The following is a 21,212-nucleotide window of genomic DNA, read 5'->3' as shown; positions in this document are numbered from 1 at the left end:
AGAATTATTGATGTCATTTTTTCTGCCCTTAGTTTACAATGATGGCTAACTTCAAATGACTCTTGCCAGCATGATTTATCAAACTCAAAAAGTAAAATTTTCAAAATTTACTATTGAATGCATTATATTGGGTTCTAATTCTTCAAAAATTGGTATTTTCCATATGACAGACCTTATTTGATCAAAATACTAATTTATTTAATATTAGGATTTTGCCTGAAATATGGGTCTCTTCTTGTGGAGTCAGATTATTGAATATGAAAATCTAATATCAACCAATTGATTAAACATTTATTAAGAAACTACCAGACACAGTGCTAGACATCAGAGTACAAATACAAAGAAATTCATCCTTGTCCTCAAGGAGCTTACATTCTATTGGTATTTACAATCAAATATGAGTAAATCCATTTCCTTGAATATTTCTAGTAAAGTATTAATAATAATAAGCAATAGTTAGCAATGATATAATATGTATTATGTGCAAGCATTATATATGTGTTTTTCAAATAATATCACATTTGGGTCTTACAATATCATGGGACATAGGTTTCTGTTATTCCCATTTTACACATAGGGAAATTAAGGTATTTAGAAGCTAATTAACTTGTCTAAGGTCACACAGGCTAGAGGATTTGAATTCAGGTCTTTCTTTCTTCTGACTCAATATCTACTGTGCCATCTAGCTAACTATATAGATTGTTAAATGGGATTGAGAGTAAATGTAATAGAAGGATAGGAAGAAAAAGTTTAGTTCAGCATTAATTAAACTAACAAGAAAAAGCTTAGGTGAACTTTTGTTTTAGATCAAGAGAAGTGATGAAACAGAATCAATCCAAAAGCTTATCTGTGTAGCTTTCATTGATTATTTTTTTCCACTGTGGGAAATTATAAAACAATCTTTCTGTTCCAAGACTACTACCAGCATCTGAGTTGTGTCTCTCTATTTTTTCTTCTTCTCTGATTTACATTTTGTATTATTATTGGTTTCCCTTTTTCATTCTCTGATATTGGATTTTAAGCTCCATGGGAGGCAAAGACAATGTCTTAATTCAACTTGATGTCTCTCTCATAGCCAGTGCAATCTTGCACACAATAAATTGTTCCACAGCAGTTTGATTGGAAATAAAGAAAAGCTTTAGCAATAGTATATCAAACTCAGAGCGCTGACAGTGAAAAAGAGATAAATAATCCTTTTCCTGTTTACAACCCTTGCTCCTCTCCGTCCTCAGTGGTAGAAGAGTGAAGAGGAATAGGGACAGATATTTCTTAGTACATTGAAGGAGAGACCTCTGTCCTTAGACCAGCCAGAGCCAGTTCTCCTGTAGGACAGGAACTTAACAATTCTCCCGGATTCCTGATAAGCATACTTTTGTTTAGGTCATACTAATATGTTGTTAAGTTGGGAGGCAGTGCACTGTATTGAAGAGAGCAATGGATTTGGACTCAGAAGTACTGGATTAAAATTCTGTCTCTGTGTACTTTTGTACATAGTCAAGCTCCTTTTTCAGTTTGGGACTATTTTCTTATCTGTAAAATGAGGCAGTGGGAGTGATTAAGATCACTTCCAGTCATAATAATTTTATTGTTATTAGCTTATGGGATCATAGATTTAGAGCTGGAAGAGACCTTAGAAAAGTTGTTTCCAACTGAATCATTTTGCAAATGAGTAAACACTCCTAGAAATTAAGTGACTTGCCTAATTAAACACGGGTATCAAGTATCACAAGCAGGATTTGAAGACTCCTAAGTCTGTGTATTATGCACTAGTCTATGCTGCCTTGAAGACAGGCTTTTCCTTAACACACATTGCTCTTCTTTGTTTTGAAAAAAGAATTAAGAGCTTCTTACCAAAAAAAAAAAATTATTTCCCAGAAATTAATTCTTTTTCTCTGTGTGTGTCTTTCACTGTCTCTCTCTCTATCTCTCTGTCTGTCTGACTCTCTCTCCTCCTTCTCTCCCCTTCCCCTCCATCCCTGTCTGTCTCTCCCTTTCTCTCTCTCTCTAGATATGTCTATGTAAAAATCTTCTATAGAAAATGCTTAATTCTAAAAATGCAGAAATTTTTTTAAAAAAGAACATAATATCTGCCCTCAGAACACTGAAATATGGGAAGGGATGGAATATATCCATAAATAACTATAACTTGAAACATAAAATGATAGTGCCTAAGAGAAATCATGCAGAATAGCCTTAAAAAAAATCAGAGAATGAAGGAATAACTTCTAGCAAGGGAATCAGGGAACAGAATATGAAGAATCTGACATCTGATCTGGACTGTGAAGGAAGTGGAAAACTTGTCTGTTGCTAAAAAAGAGGAAATCCCTCAGGCATGGAGAGGCATTGAAAACAAAGGTGACATAAATGGCAGAAGGCAATATGAAAAGAGGTCAAAGACCGATTTGACTGGAGTTCAGAGTGTGCAGAGGGGAGTTTTATGAAATTAAAGTAAAAACACTGGTTAGGATAAGATTGTGCAAAACCTTAAATACCAATATGAAGAGTTGGAATTCCATTCAGTTAACAATGGGGGAACAATTAAGGTTGTTTTGTTTTGTTTTAATGGGATACTATTAGCTCTGTGAATTAAAAAGATTACTTTGGCTGCTCAGAGAAGGATGGATTAGAGAAAAAAGTAAGGAAACCGATTAGGAGACTACTAAAATAGTTAAGGCAAGAGAAAATGAAGACTAAATAGATAAGGATTTTGAAAAATGTTTTGGAACTAGCACTAAAAAAAATTTTGGGAACCTTGAAGAGAGTACTTTAGTAGTGTTTCCAGCCAGATTGCAGAGTTGAGAAAGTGGGTAGTTAGGTGATAAAAATGTTGCCATGAATTATCTTCTTATATTATTAACATAATGTTGCATAATAATAATAAAATTATATAGCTTAAAAACTTTTAGTCCAATCCATTAATTTTATACAAGAATTTACCAGAGAAGTGAAATGAGGACACCCTGTGTTAATAATAAGTCAGGATAATAAACCAAATTTTTCTAACTTTTAACTATGGTGTTTGCACTCCTATACTATCCTATTTAATAATGTATAAGCCAGTAATTTTATATCCCATAGCTGTGATGAGGTTTAGAATTGGGGGTACTTAAATGAAATTTGGTTTTAATTGAAGTCTAGTGGCAGGTTCGGGGTACAGGGAGTCAAATGGAGCTCCTCTGCAACCCCTTTGGATTTGGCGCAAGGATACAGAGTTAAATGAAGTCTAGTAGCGGCACAAGTCCCCTGTAAAAGAATTTAGAGAAAACCTAGATTGATAAAAGAGGTTTATTATGGGGTTTGGAAGTAGAGTCTAAGTTAGTAAAGTTGAAGGTAGCGATAAGAAGACACCGGAACCAGGTTCCAGTGGGCAGAGATCCTGGTTATGCCAGGCATAAGGCTGACATGTTGGGACCTCTGCAAAGAGAGGGCTCCAGCTTGGCTCTTTTATAATGCGAGATTTAGCTAAAGGGGGATGTGGGTGGAGTCCAGGTTGGCTCCGGGCCAGCTTTCAGGCAGAGTTAGAATTTGAATTGAATTCAATGGATTTCAGAAGTTAGCCAAATAACAAAGATGAAACTGTTTGTGCTTAGGGTGGAGTCCTCTCCCTGAGGCAGAGTCCAAGGAGGTTTTTGGGTTTTCTCCTCAGCTGTACTTCTAGGTAAATGGTAGATTACTGTAGAAGATAGTTGAGTAATAAAGGAATCTAAAATTTCAAAATTCTAAATAGCATTCACTGTACAAAGTTACTTCTGTAAAAGACAAATTGAAGGTCACTTTTAAATTGAATTATCTTTGTTTAGATGAAAAGTAATACAGATACTTAACTTTTAAGCATATAAAGATATTGCTAACAACTAAGCTTATTAGCATTTCAGATACTGAGAGTAGAAAACCCACTTTTAAAAAGATTGTTCTATAATGAAGACACTGCTACTAGAGCAACTTTTTTTTCTTTTTAAAAAATATTTTTTATATAAGATTTTTCCCATTACATTCAAAACAATTTTTTAATTTTTAAAACTCTTGAGTTTAAGATTCTTTCTCTTACTTCCACTGTCAGTCCCCATTAAAAAACTATATATGAAGTTACGCAAAACATTTCTATAAAAGTCATATTGTGAAAGAAAAACAGATCTTCCACTTCCCCTCCCCCCAAAAAAGGAAAAACCCTTAATAAAAATAAAGTAAAAAAGAGAAAGAGACAGAGGCACAAAGAAAGAATGTTTCAATATGTATTTAGATACAAATAAATGATAAAAATTTTCATAATAAATCCTTTAAAGTAGCCATGAATTATTGTCCAGCTGAAAATAGCAAAGTCATTTATAGCTGATCATCCTAGAATATTGCTATTACTTTGTATACAGTATGTTTCACTTTGGTTGAGTTCATAAAAGATTATCCCAGTTTTTTTCTGAGAGCATCTGGCTGCTCATTTCCCATAAAACAGTAATATTCCATCATAATCACATACTACAGTTTGTTCAGTCATTCTCTAATGGATGTAATGTGGTTCTAGTGGTAGAGAATTAAAGTATGAGAATCCCCTCTGGTCAGAGCAAGTCCAATGTGAAAGAATTCATGAACCTGAAAAGTCTGAATGGCAAAAGGAATTTTTATTGGCACTGAGAAGCCAGCTTTGCTAGGAAGACAAACTCCTCAGTGGCAAGAGGTCCTGCCAGAGAAATAACAAAGGTTATCACTGAGAAGAGAATGTCTTCACAGTGGGCAAGAGTCCTGGTAGGCAGCTGTGCTAAGAAGAAAGATCCCTTGGCAAAGTATAAAATCCTACTTCAAACTTCTGCAAAGAGTTGGGGTTCAAAATTTTCTTTTTATTGGCAGTCTGAGGCTTGGTTTCAATTGAAAAGAGAGTCAATGCCCCTAGGCCTAGATAGTTATCTTGGAATTTTGAGCCACTCAATAAGGCCCAGATCTCCAACTGAATAAAATAATTTTGAAGGCTTTTTCCCAGAGCCTGGAATTTCCTGAAGAGAATTGGGCTACCCCTCAAAAATCATTGGAAGGTGATTTGACCAAGATCTCCAATTGAATGAAGCCACTTAACTTGTCTGGGAAAATATGCTTTTCCAGACTTTTCACAGGCTCTGAATCTCCCTTCTCTTACAGATCAAAGGGGACAGTTTCAGAGTTCATTCCATTGCTTCCCCCCAAAAGTCAAGGGGAATAGTTTCACCCCCATCAGATGGGCATCTCCTAAATTTCCAATTTTTTGCCTTGAGAACTGCTATAAATATTTTTGACCTTAAAGGTCCTTTTCCTTTTTAAAAGATCTCTTTTGGGATTCATGTCTAGTAGTAGTATTGTTAGGTCAAAGGATATGCATACATTTATAGCCTTTTGGGTATAGATTATATTTTTTGATTATTTATCAATAGGGGCATAACTATTATTTTTTATAAATTTAACTTAGTTCCCTCTATGTTAGAAATGAGACCTTATTAGAGAAACTTGCTTCAAAATTCCTCTTATAATCTCTAGTAACTGCATTTCTCTTTATTATATTCTCTCTCCTTTCATCCCAGAGAGTTTTGCTACTGCCTACTCCTTCCCCCAATATGCCCTCCTTTCCTGCAGGGTAAAACATACTTCTACAACCATGTTGAGTATGTATGTTATTTCCTCTTTAAGACAATTCTGATGAGAGTAAGGTTCACTCACTTACCCTCTCCTCCTCCTTTTCCCTTCCACTGGAAAAAGCTTTTTCTTGCCTCTTTTTTTTTTTTTTTTTTTTTTTTTTTTTTTTTTAATGGCAGATAATTTATACCATTCCACTTCTCCCTTTCCCTTTCTTCCAATACATTCCTTCATTGGCTCTCTTGTCTAAGCATTTTGAGTGCTGCCTTCACCAGTAGAAATCAGAATTCATCCATTGTAACATCCCCCCTAGCAGTTACTATTACCAGTCTGTCCTAGGCCCAACAGAGTAACTTTGACCAGTGACCTTTGCAGTGTAAACTCTGTCTCCTCTGAGGCCTTCAAAGGTCTCTGGCCACAATTTCTTGAATTGTAGTTTAATAATCAATAGCGCACTCAAGAACAGCCACATGTAATCTTAAAAGCCTTTATTATAACTACTCACATAATGCCCTGACTTATTAACTCCTTAGTGAACACCTGGTCTGAAGATCCTTACCTCTCTTAGCTATCCATCAGCTTGGCTTGGCTACCCCCAGGCTAGGGAGCCAGGTTAAAGAGAGCAACTTGCTGCCTGCAGTGGGCTTATAAAGGACCTGTCACACACACAGCCAACCAGCGACAGAGCCGTTACCCATTACGAAGCTATCTCAATATGGCCAGGATCCCACCCACAGGGCAGTCCTATATACACAGAGATTACTTTTGGGCCACTCAATCTCCTGTTGCACCGTGGCCGCCCATTTAAAGGATCCTTACAATCCATGGCCTTTAATCCTGTGAAATTCTCATTCATACCCATCCACATATAGATTATCTACTTAACACACTGAAGTCTTTTAGGCTTTTTAACATTTGCTGGATATTGGTATAGCACCTAGGTCCTCTACCCATTTTCTCTTTCTCTTGCTATATGACTTACCTCCTTTTTTGATCATTATACTTCCTAGATACTATATTTTTCCCTACTGCTTACATCCATATATTGCAGTTCACCACATGTCTTTTTTGTCCTTTGGATTTCCTGATGTTTAAATTTTTGGAGATTTTAGCATTCCATGATTCCTGGCCATATAGTATTACCAAGAAAAATGTAGGTATTTTGAAAGATGAGTGTGTCAGTGTATTACTATTCTCTAGAAAGAATATAAAAATCATTTAGCTTTGTGGGAAGTCTAAAACAATCTTTTCCATCTCTAAACCATGCTACCTATTTTGTGGACCTTCTCTGTTTCCACCAGAACTTAAGACTTCCCCTGGGAGACTCTCAACTCAGATAGTTTAACATTATCATGCCAAGAATTAGGTCTTCCTAATCATTTCCAAACTATTTCATTGAATAAATATAATCTATACCTCCTTTTCCAACTTTTAACTCCTTTTTGTGTATTGTCTTCCTCTGTTAGACTTTAAGTTCCTTGAGTACAAAGACTGTTTCACTTAATATATTTGCATGTTTACCACTGTTTACCACTGTGCTTGGACACATAGTACTTAATAAATGCTTTTTCATTCATTCAGTGCACTAAGCAATATCAAAAAGAGGCACTGACCCATTTTGAAAAGGAAATGGTTTTGAACAGAAGAAAACAAAAGGAAAAAGAAGGAAGAGAATGTGGCAAGTAGATTAGAATAGACTCAGTTTGGGAATGCAGGCAAAATGTTTTGAAGAATATGTATCTAGAAGAAATTGAAAAAGGTACTCTAAATCACTTGATCAGAGAAATGCAAATTAAGACAACTCTGAGATATCACTACACACCTCAGATTGGCTAAGATGACAGGAAAAGATAATTACAAATGTTGGAGGGGATGTGGGAAAACTGGGACACTGATACATTGTTGGTGGATTTGTGATCTGACCATTCTGAAGAACAATTTGGAACTATGCCCAAAGGGCTATCAAACTGTGCATACCCTTTGATCTAACAATTCTACTGGGATTATATCCCAAAGAGACCTTAAAGGAGGAAAAGGGACCAACATGTGCAAAAATGTTAGTGGGGCAGCCCTTTTCATAATGGCTAGAAACTAGAAACAGAATGGATGCCCATGAATTGAAGAATGGCTGAATAAATTGTGGTATATGAATGTTATGGAATATTATTATTATGTAAGAAACAATCAGCAGGATGATTTCAGAGAGTCCTGGAGAGACTTAAATGAATTGATGCTAAGTGAAATGAGCAGAACCAGGAGATCATTATACACTTCAACAATGATACTATATGAGGATATATTCTGATGGACGTGGCTCTCTTCAACAATGAGATTATCCAAATCAGTTTCAATTGTTTAGTAATGAAGAGAACCAGCTACACCCAGCAAAGAATTATGAGAAATGAGTGTGGACCACAACATAGCATTTCTACTTTTTCTGTTATTGTTTGGCTTGCATTTTTGTTTTCCTTCTCAGGTTATTCTTTTACCTTCTTTCTAAATATGATTTTTCTTGTGCAGCAAGATAACTGTATAAAGAAACTGTATACATATATTATATTTAAAATGTATTGGACTACCTGACATCTAGGGGAGGAGCTGGAGGGAAGGAGGGGAAAAGTTGGAACAGAAGGTTTTGCAAGGGCAATGTTGAAAAATTACCCATGCATATCCCTGGATGGGAGAGGAACTTAACATGCCATTCTTGAGAAATGTGAAGTATTTGAAATAGATTTCATAGGTAAAAATAATTTTAGCATATTTTCATATCTTTAGGATTTACAAAGTTCTTTCCTCACAACTCTATGAGATAATGCTTTTGTTTTAAAATCTGTATTGATTTGTTTTGTTTTTATATTACTTTAGTTTCCTAGTATATCCTTCCTCCCTCTTCTGAGAGTCATCTCTTATAACAAAGAATGAAAAAGAGAGAGAGAAAAAGAAGTTCAGCAAAACCAACCAACACATAAATCAAATATATTATATGCAATGCTCCATACCTGTAGTCTCCTACCTCTGCAAAGAAGGGAGGATGGTATGTAGCACAAGTATTATTTACACCACTTTATAGATTGAGAAATTGAATGCCACAGAGGCAAAGATACTTTTCCAGATTCACACAGATTAAATAAATAACCCAATCAGTATTCAGGTCTTCTGACTCCATAGTCTTCTTTCTATTATACTATGCTGCCTCTTCATTCATCTACAGGAATCAATACCATAACACTGCTGAAGAGTGAAGATGCCAAAATATAAATGATGAACCTGGATGAAACAGGAAATAAACAATGTATATAGACCCATTTTATAATTAGCAATAGCATTAGATATGTAGCTTGAATTATCCTGTTAAAAAATAAAAACCAAAAACATTTGGCATATAAGGTCACATACTTAGGCGACTTTTTCTAAACCTTTCTAAAAATTTCAGAGGAAAGAATTCTTACATAGAATGTTTCTAAAAACAGAGGAAGATCAAATGCTATTCATTCCTTTTTATGAAGCACATATAGAGGTGCGGCCTAAATTTTATAAAGAACAGTACTAAAGAAAGAAAGAAATTTGAAGTTGCTCTTATTAATATAGGTGAAATTTAGGGGGAGGAATAGATTTGTGATTTAATTGGTATAAGAAACACCTGGTAAGAAAACTAATAGTATAGATTGACCAATCCTCTACATCTTAGTCTTATAGAATTGTCTGTAACTAAAATAATTAAAAATCACCTGAGTATATCAATAGATATAGAAACACCTATGGCAACCTACAATATCTATTCATGATTTAAAAAATTTTCAAAAATTAAAAAAAGGATAGGAATAGAGAAGTTCTTTTCTTCTCAACTTAACAAAAATGTCTATTTGAAAATCCAACAAAAAAAAAAAATCCAATGTTTAAAAGCCAGGTTTAAAACTATAAGAGCCAACTTGTAGCAGTTTTATATTTCACAGTATTATGACAAGAAAAATACATTTTAGGGACAAATGAAGAGATTTAAATATTATTAAAAATGACATGATTGTTATTCATAAAATCCTTCAGTCTCAACCACGAGTTCAGACAATGAATCCAATAAGGATGCAAGTCAAAAATCTTTTATATTTTTATACCACAAATAAAGATCAAGAAAATTTCAAATTCAGTTCAGTTCTGTTGAAATTTTATTAAAAGAAGCTTCATTTATGACAATAACAAAAAACTTTGAAACCTTTCAATGTACCTAATACCTGCGTGACTTTTACAAAGATTACATTGTCTGTATCCTCATTTATAAAAATATATTAACAGAAATAAAGGAAGGATTAAATAAATGGAAGAAAATCCATCATTCATGGATAGGTCAGTTTACTATAAAATGATAATTCTATATTAATTTTAAAATATAATATCAATATGATATATAAATAATGTAAAATACAGTGTTATATCCAGGTCTATGAAGAAATCCATTGGTATACCAATTTCTTCATAGACCTGGATACATTTTTTATAAAATTTTAATGGAAAACAAATGAGCAAGAAAGGAAAACATATAAATTTGGGGGAGGAATAGAAGGGGAATGCTAAAAAAGATGGACTTGTCCACTTTGATCTGAAAACATTATTATAAAGTGGTAATAAAAAAAGCCTACATATTAATACTTCCTACCTAGCTGTGTGATCTTGGGCAAGTCATTTAACCCCAATTGCCTCAGCAAAAAAGCAAACAACATCAACAACAAACAAAAAAAAAAAAACTATAGAGTACTCACCAAAATTTAGATAAATGATTGTAATTACCATAAATAAAAGTAGCAGAAGACAAGTGCTATAAAGAAAACCAAATATGTAAAATAGCATTAACAAACTTTCCAAAATTTTTATTATAGAAATAATTTATTAATAAATTTGGGAAAACTATAAATTAAATATAACATATATATATAATATAATAAAATAAATTTAGATCTTTATATCATGTACCATAATTAATAACTTAAATCTTGATCAAACAAACATAAAAAAGAATTAGGAAAATTAGAAGACTATATTTTATCTTACATTTAATCTATTAAAAATAGGAAAAATATTTGGATGGTTTAGGATATACAAAAATGAAATTCATAACCAGAAACAATATAAATTACAAGTTAATGTAACATCATAACTTTTTTTAAACACAATCATTTAGATAGAAGAAAATACAGAGAAAATTTCAGATTATATGAAAATAAAAAATATTCACAAAATGTTGTTTAAAAAAACCCAAACCCATGGGGTCAGCTAGGTAACTCAAGTGGATAGAACACCAGCCCCGAAGTCAAGGGGACCTGAGTTCAAATCAGAACTCAGACACTTAACACTTCCTAGCTGTGTGACCCTGGGCAAGTCACTTAACCCCAATTGCCTCAAAAAAAAAAAACAAAACAAAACAAGTCCCCTCTGTACTCCATTTCCATTTTGATGATGAGCCTCTGAATTGGCTTAAGAATCAGAAGACCTGGTTTCAAGAATAATCTTTGATACATACTAGCCATGTGTCCCTTTGCAAATTCTTAAAACTCTCAAAGTCCCAAGAAAGTAAGCTAGAGAATAGGTGCTGTTCTACAGTGGTAGAGGAAGTCTCCTCACTGGAGAATCTAAAGTCTTATTTCCAAGCTTCATTATGGTATGGATATAATAAATTCCTCAAATGAAGTTCTACTTTAGTGCTTCATTAGGGCATTGGGGAAATAAATTAAGTGGTGTCAAAAGTATGTTTATGGTAATTGAAGTTTAAAGTGACACTAATACTTTATATACATCTTGTATACTAGAAAAGCAACAAGGTTTAGAGATAAAAGCACTGGCTTCAGAGTCAGGGAACCTGGATTTAGCACCTCTTGTCATTAGGCAAGTATATCTATAAACTGAAGTTTCTTCCTCTATAAAATTAGGGTTAGACTTTGTTATCTCTAAAGTCCCTTCTATCTGTAGGAAATATAATAAATGATCTAAAAGATCATTTATTCAGCATTATGTCAGCCTCCTACTTAATTGCTTATTCTTCTCTGGAAAATTAAATTGAAATTTGAGTAGAAAACTGATACAACACTTTTTGGTATTTTTTGGAATAGTGACAGAAAAAATTTTAAAACCTAGACAAGCAACTTTAAAATTTTTTTGAGTTGAAACACCATAACATATTACTTGGAATAAATACATTATAAGCATTTAGTTGAATTAAAATCAAGTTTGGGAGCTATGGTGTTGAAATTCTATAATACTTTAAGATAACTAGAGAAATCTTGCATTGTTTCCAATATAATTCAGATCACCAGATATCATAATTCTAGGGGTTCTGGTATAAGTTCTCTTAAAAAATGCTGATTCTGTAATTTTTTCTCTAAAATAATATATATTTGTGTGTAAAAATATGTATGTATATTGTGTAGAAGAATTCTTAAAGTAGAGTTATCTTTGAAATATCACATTGTCACAATCTAGTGTCCCTTTCCTAAGATCCTGGTGCCCCAAGGTCTTCACTGTAGCTTTCCACTTAGGTCTTTCCCATTCTTCAAAGTTTTGCATATTCCAAAATTACTTGCCTACCTCTGACTTCACTCATCAGAAGTCCCATTCCCTTCAGTGCAGCTGGTCACAGCAATGTGTTAAGAAGAAAGTAACCTCAGTTGAACTATGTATAATTTATTATAAAGTATAAATGCATGATGGCTCAACCTTTCCATCATATTTGCACTTTTAAAAGAGAATACTTGTTAAAAACAATGATGCTCTCATGGGTAAAATTTAACTCAATGTAACAGAATGAAAAAAAATTTAGGTCATCATTGGTAGAATATGAGTAACAGTGTATGACACACAGGGTAACCTGACCTGGAAGTTTGGGAGATCCCCTAAATTGTTCTGATTTTCACAGATTCCCTTCTTCCTCTTCTGAATTAACATATTTTCTGGAAGTTCCAAATTGTTCCCTCTTTCCCCACCCACCAAGAGCTGTTGTGGAAGTAGCAACTAGGATAGGGATCGCTATTTGTATGGTGTCTAGGCTATTTGTAAGAGAAGGACTGCCTGCATATAGTCTTTTATTGTCCCTTCAGGTCTACTCTGTAGATTAACATCCTGTTTTGCTTTCAGGTACAAGGCTGGGGTATGGCTTCTCCAACTGCTTGCATTTGGCCAAGAAAGAAATGCAAAAAAACAAAGGCAGGAGAATGTGTTAGCAGCTGCTTGCTTTGTTTAAATATGTTACAAGTTACTGACAAAAATTTGTTACCTGAGCCCAGGCCTTTTACTGAGCCAACCAAGCCCGAGGTGAAACTGCAAGCCAGCACACCAGTTCCTTCGGTGACAGGAAAGGAAGAAGTCCGTCCTCCAAGCCAGGAAGCAGCCAACTGCTCAGAAAGTCTATCCAAGGAAGTCAACAAAATCTGCTTCCCACCCCCTATCCAGGGGGAACGGAAGAGCCTGCAAGTGAAAGAGTTTGTTTGGCACCCAGGGAAGTGGTTTACACCAGACAGTTTCAAGGATGTTAAAAGGCCAGAAAACACAAATATCCACCTGGACAAAGACATCACTACTTTGGAATCTCTGAATTCCAAGTCTCTCTTAGTTTTGCCTCCCCTCAAAGCATCTTCCAAAAATAACTTGGATGTCATTGTAAAGAAGAGTAAAGGCATTTTCACTCATTCAGACGAGAAACTGCAAAGTTCAGAAAAAGCTGAGAATATTTCCTGTATTTATGGGAACAAGACTTTTGATCACAAAGGAGAAAAGAGAATTGTTGAAACAATAAGGGGTTCCATGGACAAGCATCTTAAGTTTAATGATGGCCCTTCCCTTTCTTCAAAAATTACAAGGACTTTGTTTTCTGAGCCTGAGCGCTGCTGTTTGCACTGGTCCTTCCTGCCGGAGAAAGATTTGGCACCCAGGCCTAATTCAGTTAATTCTAAAAAGTTTAGTCATCTCACTACTTTGCAGCTAATGGAAAAACAGGGAATGCAGAATGGTAAAGTCAAAATCAGAAATGAGTTAAGACCTCCAGTTAATATCAGAAAGCGAAATTTCCTTGAGGCTAAGCGAGAAAACCAGTCTAAAACTGTGGAGGCCAAGGTTTTTTCAGGTCCTATGTTGCCATCTCTAACTGTGAACAGAGTTGTAATCCCCATGTTGCCTCATAGACTCCTATAATTTTTTTTTTATATTCTGATATCCTGGATACAAACGTTTTTGAAAAATTTTTTCCTCTAGAGCCTGAGGAAACTGAAGGTCTACTGTTTGTGTTTTATTCTTGTGCTTAGAAACAATGTGTATTTGTTATCTACTGGAAATACTGCTTAGATATTTGCAAACTGTAAACTGATGATTCCAGGTTGGGAATATTTCTGACTACCCTTGGCAAGCCCAATGAGAGCAAAATGGATAATATTTCAGGGTGAATCCAAAGGATTGTCTTTTTACTAGTGTTGGCTCAGGGTTGTCTCTGCAGGGCCATTTTCCTGTGTTTACCAGTACCATAATATGATTTTACTGGAAGAGTTTAGACTAAACTTGAGTCTTCTCTTCATAGTGATCTCCTTCCTTAGCTAACTGAAACTCCCTCCTTCTGTTTTCTTCTGTGATGAATTAGAAGAGAGAGTTCAGTTTAAAGAATAAATAGAGTGTTTTCTTCCCCTCCTTTTAAAGGAATTTTGTGATGGTAGGAGGGGAATATATGCAAATGACTGGAAAAAATGCCAGTTTATTCTAAATGGGAATATATGAACTTGTAGCTCAGTTTTCATCTCCATGTATATGTACTATTTTATTATTTTCACCACTCCTACAATTTGGAAGTTGAATATATTTTGATTAGAGACCATTTTTCTTCATGTTGTAAGAGGCAGAAAAAAAATGGAGGCTGGTATAACTGTAAATTCAGGTTGCTGCTTTGCTTTTGAGTTGTCCTTACTGTACTATAAGATTTCAAATATCATTTTAATAGAAAACTCCATCCTATAATAAAGTAAATAGATTTATTAGAATGTATCATTATCCATTGCGGTATTACATTCTTCCTTAGTATTCAGGAGGTTTTAACTACTACATAATTCAAATTGAGAAAAAACATTTAAATTACTCATCAATGTTTCCCCATTCCTTAGCCCTTCCCAGCACTAATAGAGAGAATTCCTATTATATGAAACTGGCTAACTGGAATTTGGGCCCTATCTTTTTCCTTTCTATGTCTTTATGTAACACATATAGACCTATTGCATTTTATTCAACACACATTTCCTACAAGTCAATGTCTGTATGATAAATTATTATGTTTTTTCATTGTACCAAGTGACCTTTCTCCTTAGAATAATAGTGGTGGGGTTTTTTTTGTAAAGTGGATAGTCAACCAGTAATTCCTATGGATTATAAATCTATATTTTCTTATGTTATATTTTGTTTGAGACAAGTCTACCCTTCTTTGTTTCTGTTAGCACACGGAACCTTATGCCAGAAGGAAGCCATACAGTCTGTTGGTCAGTCTGGTAAGACCACTGAGGTTATCTATTACTGCTCAGTTGGTTATAAAATCTGTATTGTAGAGCCTCTGTCTACAAGAAACTAATAGGGCAATGAGTTATTTTCTGGAGGAAATGAATGATTGTAATGAATCATTGCTAATTATTATTTTTTAATACATTTTTCCAACTATATCTTTTTTCTATGTAGCATAAGATTTTCATATTCCATGATGACTGGGTAAACTGTCAATTCTGTGACATAATTGCAAACTATGGTACTATACAATCACTTTGTATTTAACAGAAGTCTAAATGTGACCCAAACTGACTTAAAATAATGTAGAAATCCTGTATTACTATTGATTTTTATAACAGTAATTTCACATTTTATTGAATCTTACAGAGAGGATCTATAAACTTGAATTCCAGAATTATAATATTATGTGTTAGTTATTTTTTCACTGACAAAGGAAATAGAATATTATTTGCCAGAATACAAATATTAGTTGTAGAAGAAAGGACCCTGCACTGACAATCAGGAAACCAATCTAATTTCTTTTAACTACTACAGAATTCAAATTGAGAACTGACTCATCAATGTTTCCCCATTCCTTAGCCCTTCACAGAACTGATAGATAGGACTCCTTAACCCCCTGATTATATGAACCTGACTAACTGGAATTTAGGCCCTGACTTTTCCCTTCTATGTCGCTTCTTCTGTAACACATATAGACCTCTTGCACTTTACACAGTACCCATGTAGTTTCTTCTGTTTACTAGCAATTTTTTTTTAGACAAATCAATTACTCATCTAAAACCCAGTTTTCTCACCCATAAGATGGGGTTATGTCAGATATCTCTGAGTGTTCATTTAGCTCTAAAACATTGTGATCTAAGTTATAATTATTATCATTATTTTTTTAATTTGGAGGAATTATCTGGTCCAAATGAGTTAGATTTTTAAACCTTGCAGGTTTATGCTTTCTAATTAAAAGAATTATAGAATGTTAGTGCCCAGAGGGAATTTGGAGACCATCTTGCCCCAACCTCCTAATTTAACAAATTGGGGCAGGGTCAAGATAAAAACAGATTAGATTTCCAATCCTGTGCTGCTCTTGCTTATTCAGACTAATTAGAAAAGCCAGTATGAATTAGTGAAGGATAAAATTATAGAATACTTTTTTTTTTTAAAGAAAAACAATTTTATTATTTTAAACCACAAATAGTAACTACAACCAGACTGGCCTGAGACAGTGTGTCTATATAAACTTAATATCACTATTTGGGATGTGTGCTTTATTCATAGATTGTAAATCTGGGGCATGATAGAGAACCTTTCAAGATTCTATCAGATTTGTTGATCTCTCAATCATTTTTGAGGATACTAAAGGAAACCTGCAGAGGATTATGATGTATTGGGCAGGACTTTTAGACATGTGTGTTTTCATTTGAAATTTTAGAGGGGAAAGAAAAATATGGAGTGTGAACTTCAAACTGGCTAAAAATATTGTGTTGAAAAATGGAATTTAGTTTTCTGGACCATGGTTTAAAGTATAAGAATAGGAATTGTTTTTTAGCTAGTGATAATGTGCATTTCAGTACAGCTACTCTTTGTTTGGAGGCTGGTTTGATCTAAAAACTTTAAAATGGAAATGGAAAGAAAAGGAGAAAAGTCTTAGATATAATTGTTAGATAAAACCCCAGGGAGAATGATAGATATAGCGGAAAAGAAAAACTGACAACAGATTTTTCAGAAATGTACAGAAGAAAAGGTGATAAGAAAAGTAATATTAATGGTTCTCAAATGTGTCTACATTAATAGAGAATACAAGTTGTAAAATTAATTCAGTGAAATATCTAGCATCTATATAGAAGGCACTGTAGGGAAGGCACTACAAGAAAGAAACTATGACCTTATATCACTGACCTTGAATAGGATTCAGTTTATGACTATAATGCAGCAATGTAGATATACCTTGGTCAAAAGAAATATATCAGGAAGGGTGATAAAGTAGCACTTCTGTCAAGAATATACACATGGGGAATACATGAATCTGAGGGGTTTGGATGGCATGATGGAAATTATTTACATGAATACAAAAAAGATGGAGAAACATGTGATATAGATATAAAATATGGACTGCCTATCCAGATGGATGGAAGGGGATGGCAAAATCTTAGCAGAGATCATCAGATTCATTCAGTGCAACAAAACAATGATGTTGAGGGACTTTAAACAACAAAATATCTGTTATAGTGCTCTTTGTGCTAAAATCAGAGCAGCTAATATATTAATGATTAAGTTTGTTAATTACTTTATCTTTTAAAAGGTAGAAGTAGTACCAAAAGACACTGCTATTCTGAACAAAATAGAAATGAATGGGAGGAAGTGATGTTCATATCTTGAAAGTTCATGTTAGCTAAGGAGGGGGATGCTGGATAGATTCACTTATGTACCATAAATATTTAAAAACTACATTTTTAAAAGTTAGGGAAAATCTGTGATTATTTGATCTAAGACCCAGGAATAAATGGAAAAAATGTGAAGATTAGGAACGAGTTTCTAACAAACAATGCTGTCTTCAAGGCAAAAGACAAGAGAGAAAATTCTAAAGAAACCAATGTGACTGACTACATAGTAAGGGCAAATTGACAAAGAAAGTGATGTGAAAGTAATCTTGAGTTTTTGCAGGATATACTAGTAGATCAAAAGTCTTTTGCTTCTGTTTTCTGAGAAAAATGGTCTTTAATTAGAAAACTAGAAAATAGTTCTCAAGGAATAGAAATCTAAGATAAAGAAATGATAAGAAAGCATTTAACTGTTCTCAATAAGGTTCCAAATCAGTCCCTAGAATATTGGAAAAAAAAGGTAAATGTATTTATTGAGGTTCTCTCTGTGACCTTTGAAAGATCATGGAAAATGGAGTTGCTGAAGATGTCTTGGGAATGTGAGAGGATGATGTCTGAAAACTATAATCCAATGAGTTTGACTTCTGTTTGGCAATAGAACATATTATTTAAGATTTTGAGTACTATGACCAGATCATACACAGGTCCTGCTACACTTAACCTTCTCTTTTTAATATGGTATACTGATAATAACAAATGAAATGCTTCATATAGTACATATTTTCATATTACATACATATACAATATATACATGTATGTACTACATACATATATTACATACATTCAGTAAGCCTTTGGCAGAGTCTTTCAGGCAACCCCTATGGACAAGATAGAGAAATATAGGCTGACAACCCAATTAGGTGAATTCTAAACTGATTGAACCTAGTGGGATCCAAAAGATAACTTGTGAGTTGCTATCATCTTGGAGGGAGTCTTCTATTGGAGTGTCATAAATCTGCCTCCAGTTGGAGAAGACTGGGTCTGGCTAGCTAAGCCTCAAGACTGGTTCTGAAGGGAGCTGGAGTGGGGGGAGGGCAGAGCAAAGCCCTTTCCATCTCCTTTCTCCTTTGCCTCGGGCTGTACTAAAGCTAGTCCTTTCTCCTGGCTAATGAGTCCAGCCAAACTACCATCTTCCCTTGCTTATCTAGAACCACTACTGGGTTCTACTGCTAGCTGGGATGGCAGGAGGAACCAACCGACATCTAGCTCTTTGTTAGTTCTCAAACTAGGCCCAGTCAGGCCTGTAACCAGGCATATCGTGGACAAATCTTTTCTGATGTTTCAAGAGCCACAACAAGGCCAAACTAAGTGACAGCCACATCAGGTGGGCATAAAATATCAACTTTGAACTTTCTAATTACCTACTTTCCTCAGGCCTTGCTGTCAGTCTATCTGGGCTCCTTCTTCAATGATTATCATACCCATACCCGGTTTAGTAGTACTGAACTGTCTAATTCCCACAAAACTACCCTGCAGTTTTCCACTGCAGATATGTACATTCTATTGGAACATCTGTTCCATAATTAATTCCTTTTATCTTAAAAACATCTTTCTAATGCTGTCCATCATCTGGTACTCATTGCAATATGGCATCCTCTTGATACTGATGTCAATAGTATTCTTCCTCATCCTTTCTAATGTTAGTTGTACTTTCACTCATACCCCAACTTACTGGTTGTTAGTTGTTGAATTATTGGTACCTCTTGCCACTTCCAGACTACATTTTTGTCATCATTTAAGCAGCTTTGACGTTAAATCAATCTAAATTTATCACTCAGTCCATATTATGGTAGGAGTTGTATACCAAGCCCTAAACCATTCTGCCTCCTTTCTCAATGAGTTTAGTTTTTGGATAACAGTTTTCCCCCCAATTCCAAACCCCCTCTCATTCTGAGGGGCTTCAATATACATTTCAAATACCCTTACTTCTCAGTTCCTCTGTCTATTCAGTTCCTGTGATTTAATATGGAGATGGTCATACCCTTAATCTTCCCTTCCATGTTCAAGGATTCTTAATTTCATTTAATAATCTTTTATCCTTTGATCTCTTTTCAAGCCTACTCTTCTCAAATCTACTGTTCATCCTCACTGTCAGCTCTATATTCCTTAATACTTGCCAGGCCTGCATTGGCTATACTTTCCTGACTTCTTCCTTTGTCAACCAGTTTAATTCCACACTATCTTCTATTCTTGAATATCTTGTTCTTTTGTCTTATTGCTAATCACACCTTTCCAAGCCACATCTCTGGATCATTTTCAAAATCTCCTTCACTCTTATTCATAAGCTACTGAACAGAACTGGGAAAAATCACAACTAGTTGTGCTATAAATTTATGCTACATAATCTCAATTGGTCCCTGATCAAAGCAAAGCAATTCTAATACTCCCCCCTAATTGCTTTCCTATTCTCTTTATAATAGTTATAAACTGTAATGGTCTCTCTAAAATATAATGTTTTCTGTTGAGGTTTTCTTAAGGTCTCTGGAGGCATCCTTCCTTTTAGTTCAGTAATCACCACATGAGTACAGCTAGGTGTTAAAGTCCAAATCCTTTATTATCTCTTTCAAAGTCCTATCTCCCTCACTTGGGGCTCAGCTAGTTTTCTGGAGACCTTCCAGTGGAGAAGAAGAGGAGAGCCTGCCACCAAGGCAGTGTGGGATGGGATGAATCTGAATCCAAGGGCTTGTGCTCCAGCCTGCAGTCTGCTTGTCTCTGAATCTCTGAATCTCCCTGGCTGAGGCTTCTAGTTTATATGCTACACACTGGGTACAAACCAATCATTATATCACTAGGAAACCATTATTAAGTAGAATTAAATCAATGCTAAACTAGATTTAACCATTGTCTCCTCAATTCCACGTAGTGCCTTATTTCAAGTTCCGGCCCATAACATCTCCTTGTAGGATTAAATCAATCATACTGAACAATGCTAAATTAGATAACTATTATATCTGTCAATTCCACTGACTTAATATCTTGTAAGAATCCTTTGTTTCAAGTTCAGAATTCTGGCCCATAACAATAAACCTTGTGTTTTTCTTGTCCCAAGTCTTCCATTTCACTCCCTTTTCCCAAACTTGCTTATATATATTTTTCTTTTTAAACATTAGGCAAATATCTCATTTGATTCTCAAAATAATCTTGGGAAGAGATGTAAACTATTTTATCCCCATTTTACAATCAAGGAAACTGAGAAAGAGGTTAAGTGAGGGTTTTTTTGGCACATGTTTGCATTTTGCTTTTTTTCCAATTATTTCCTGAACTCTATTCTCTTTTCTCACTTAGTTTATTGATGTTTTCATCACACTTTAAAAAGAATTTGCATAAACTAGAGCATATCCAAAGGAAACAGTAATGAGAATGGTGAAAGGTTTCAAGACCATGTTATTTGAGGAGGAGTTGAAAGAACTAGGAATTTTAATCTAAAAAAGAGAAGTCTTAGTGGGGAGATTCACATCTGAAGAGTTGTCATGTAGAAGAGGGATTTATTTTGTTCTGCTTAGTTCCCAATTAGAGAAACAGATTTTGGCTATGAAGAAAAAAAAATCCTAACAATTAGAACTTTTTAAAAATGAAAAGAGCCACCTTGGGGGATACTGGGTTTTCCCTCTTCAAATAAAGGCTAGGTGATCTCTTGTTGACATTGTAGAATGAATTTCTGTTCTGACACAGTTTGCATTAGATAGCATCTGAGGTCTCTCCTAAATCTATGATTCTGTGATTTTATAA

General features: G+C 34.5%; 1 protein-coding gene across 7 annotated transcripts in view; it reads left to right on the top strand.

Annotated features, from left to right (window-relative positions):
* The window catches only part of C2H16orf46 (chromosome 2 C16orf46 homolog), a 57,757-nt gene that overhangs the window by 23,746 nt on the left and 12,799 nt on the right, over positions 1 to 21,212 (top strand). For 4 of the 7 annotated variants that reach the window (XM_074288206.1, XM_074288209.1, XM_074288207.1 and 1 more), the window contains one exon: positions 12,715 to 14,610. In XM_074288206.1, the coding sequence (XP_074144307.1) occupies positions 12,715 to 13,767 (1,053 nt within the window). In that variant the 3' untranslated portion in view covers positions 13,768 to 14,610. Of the gene's footprint in view, positions 1 to 8,460; positions 8,630 to 12,714; positions 14,611 to 21,212 lie in introns of those variants that run through there. The other 3 variants (XR_012486177.1, XM_074288210.1, XM_074288211.1) reach the window with 2 other exon arrangements.

This window comes from Sminthopsis crassicaudata, chromosome 2, assembly GCF_048593235.1.
Source record: "Sminthopsis crassicaudata isolate SCR6 chromosome 2, ASM4859323v1, whole genome shotgun sequence".
NCBI classification, from domain to species: Eukaryota; Metazoa; Chordata; class Mammalia; order Dasyuromorphia; family Dasyuridae; genus Sminthopsis; species Sminthopsis crassicaudata.
Note: the sequence above shows the minus strand (reverse complement) of the source record. Positions and strands in the feature narration are given on the sequence as shown.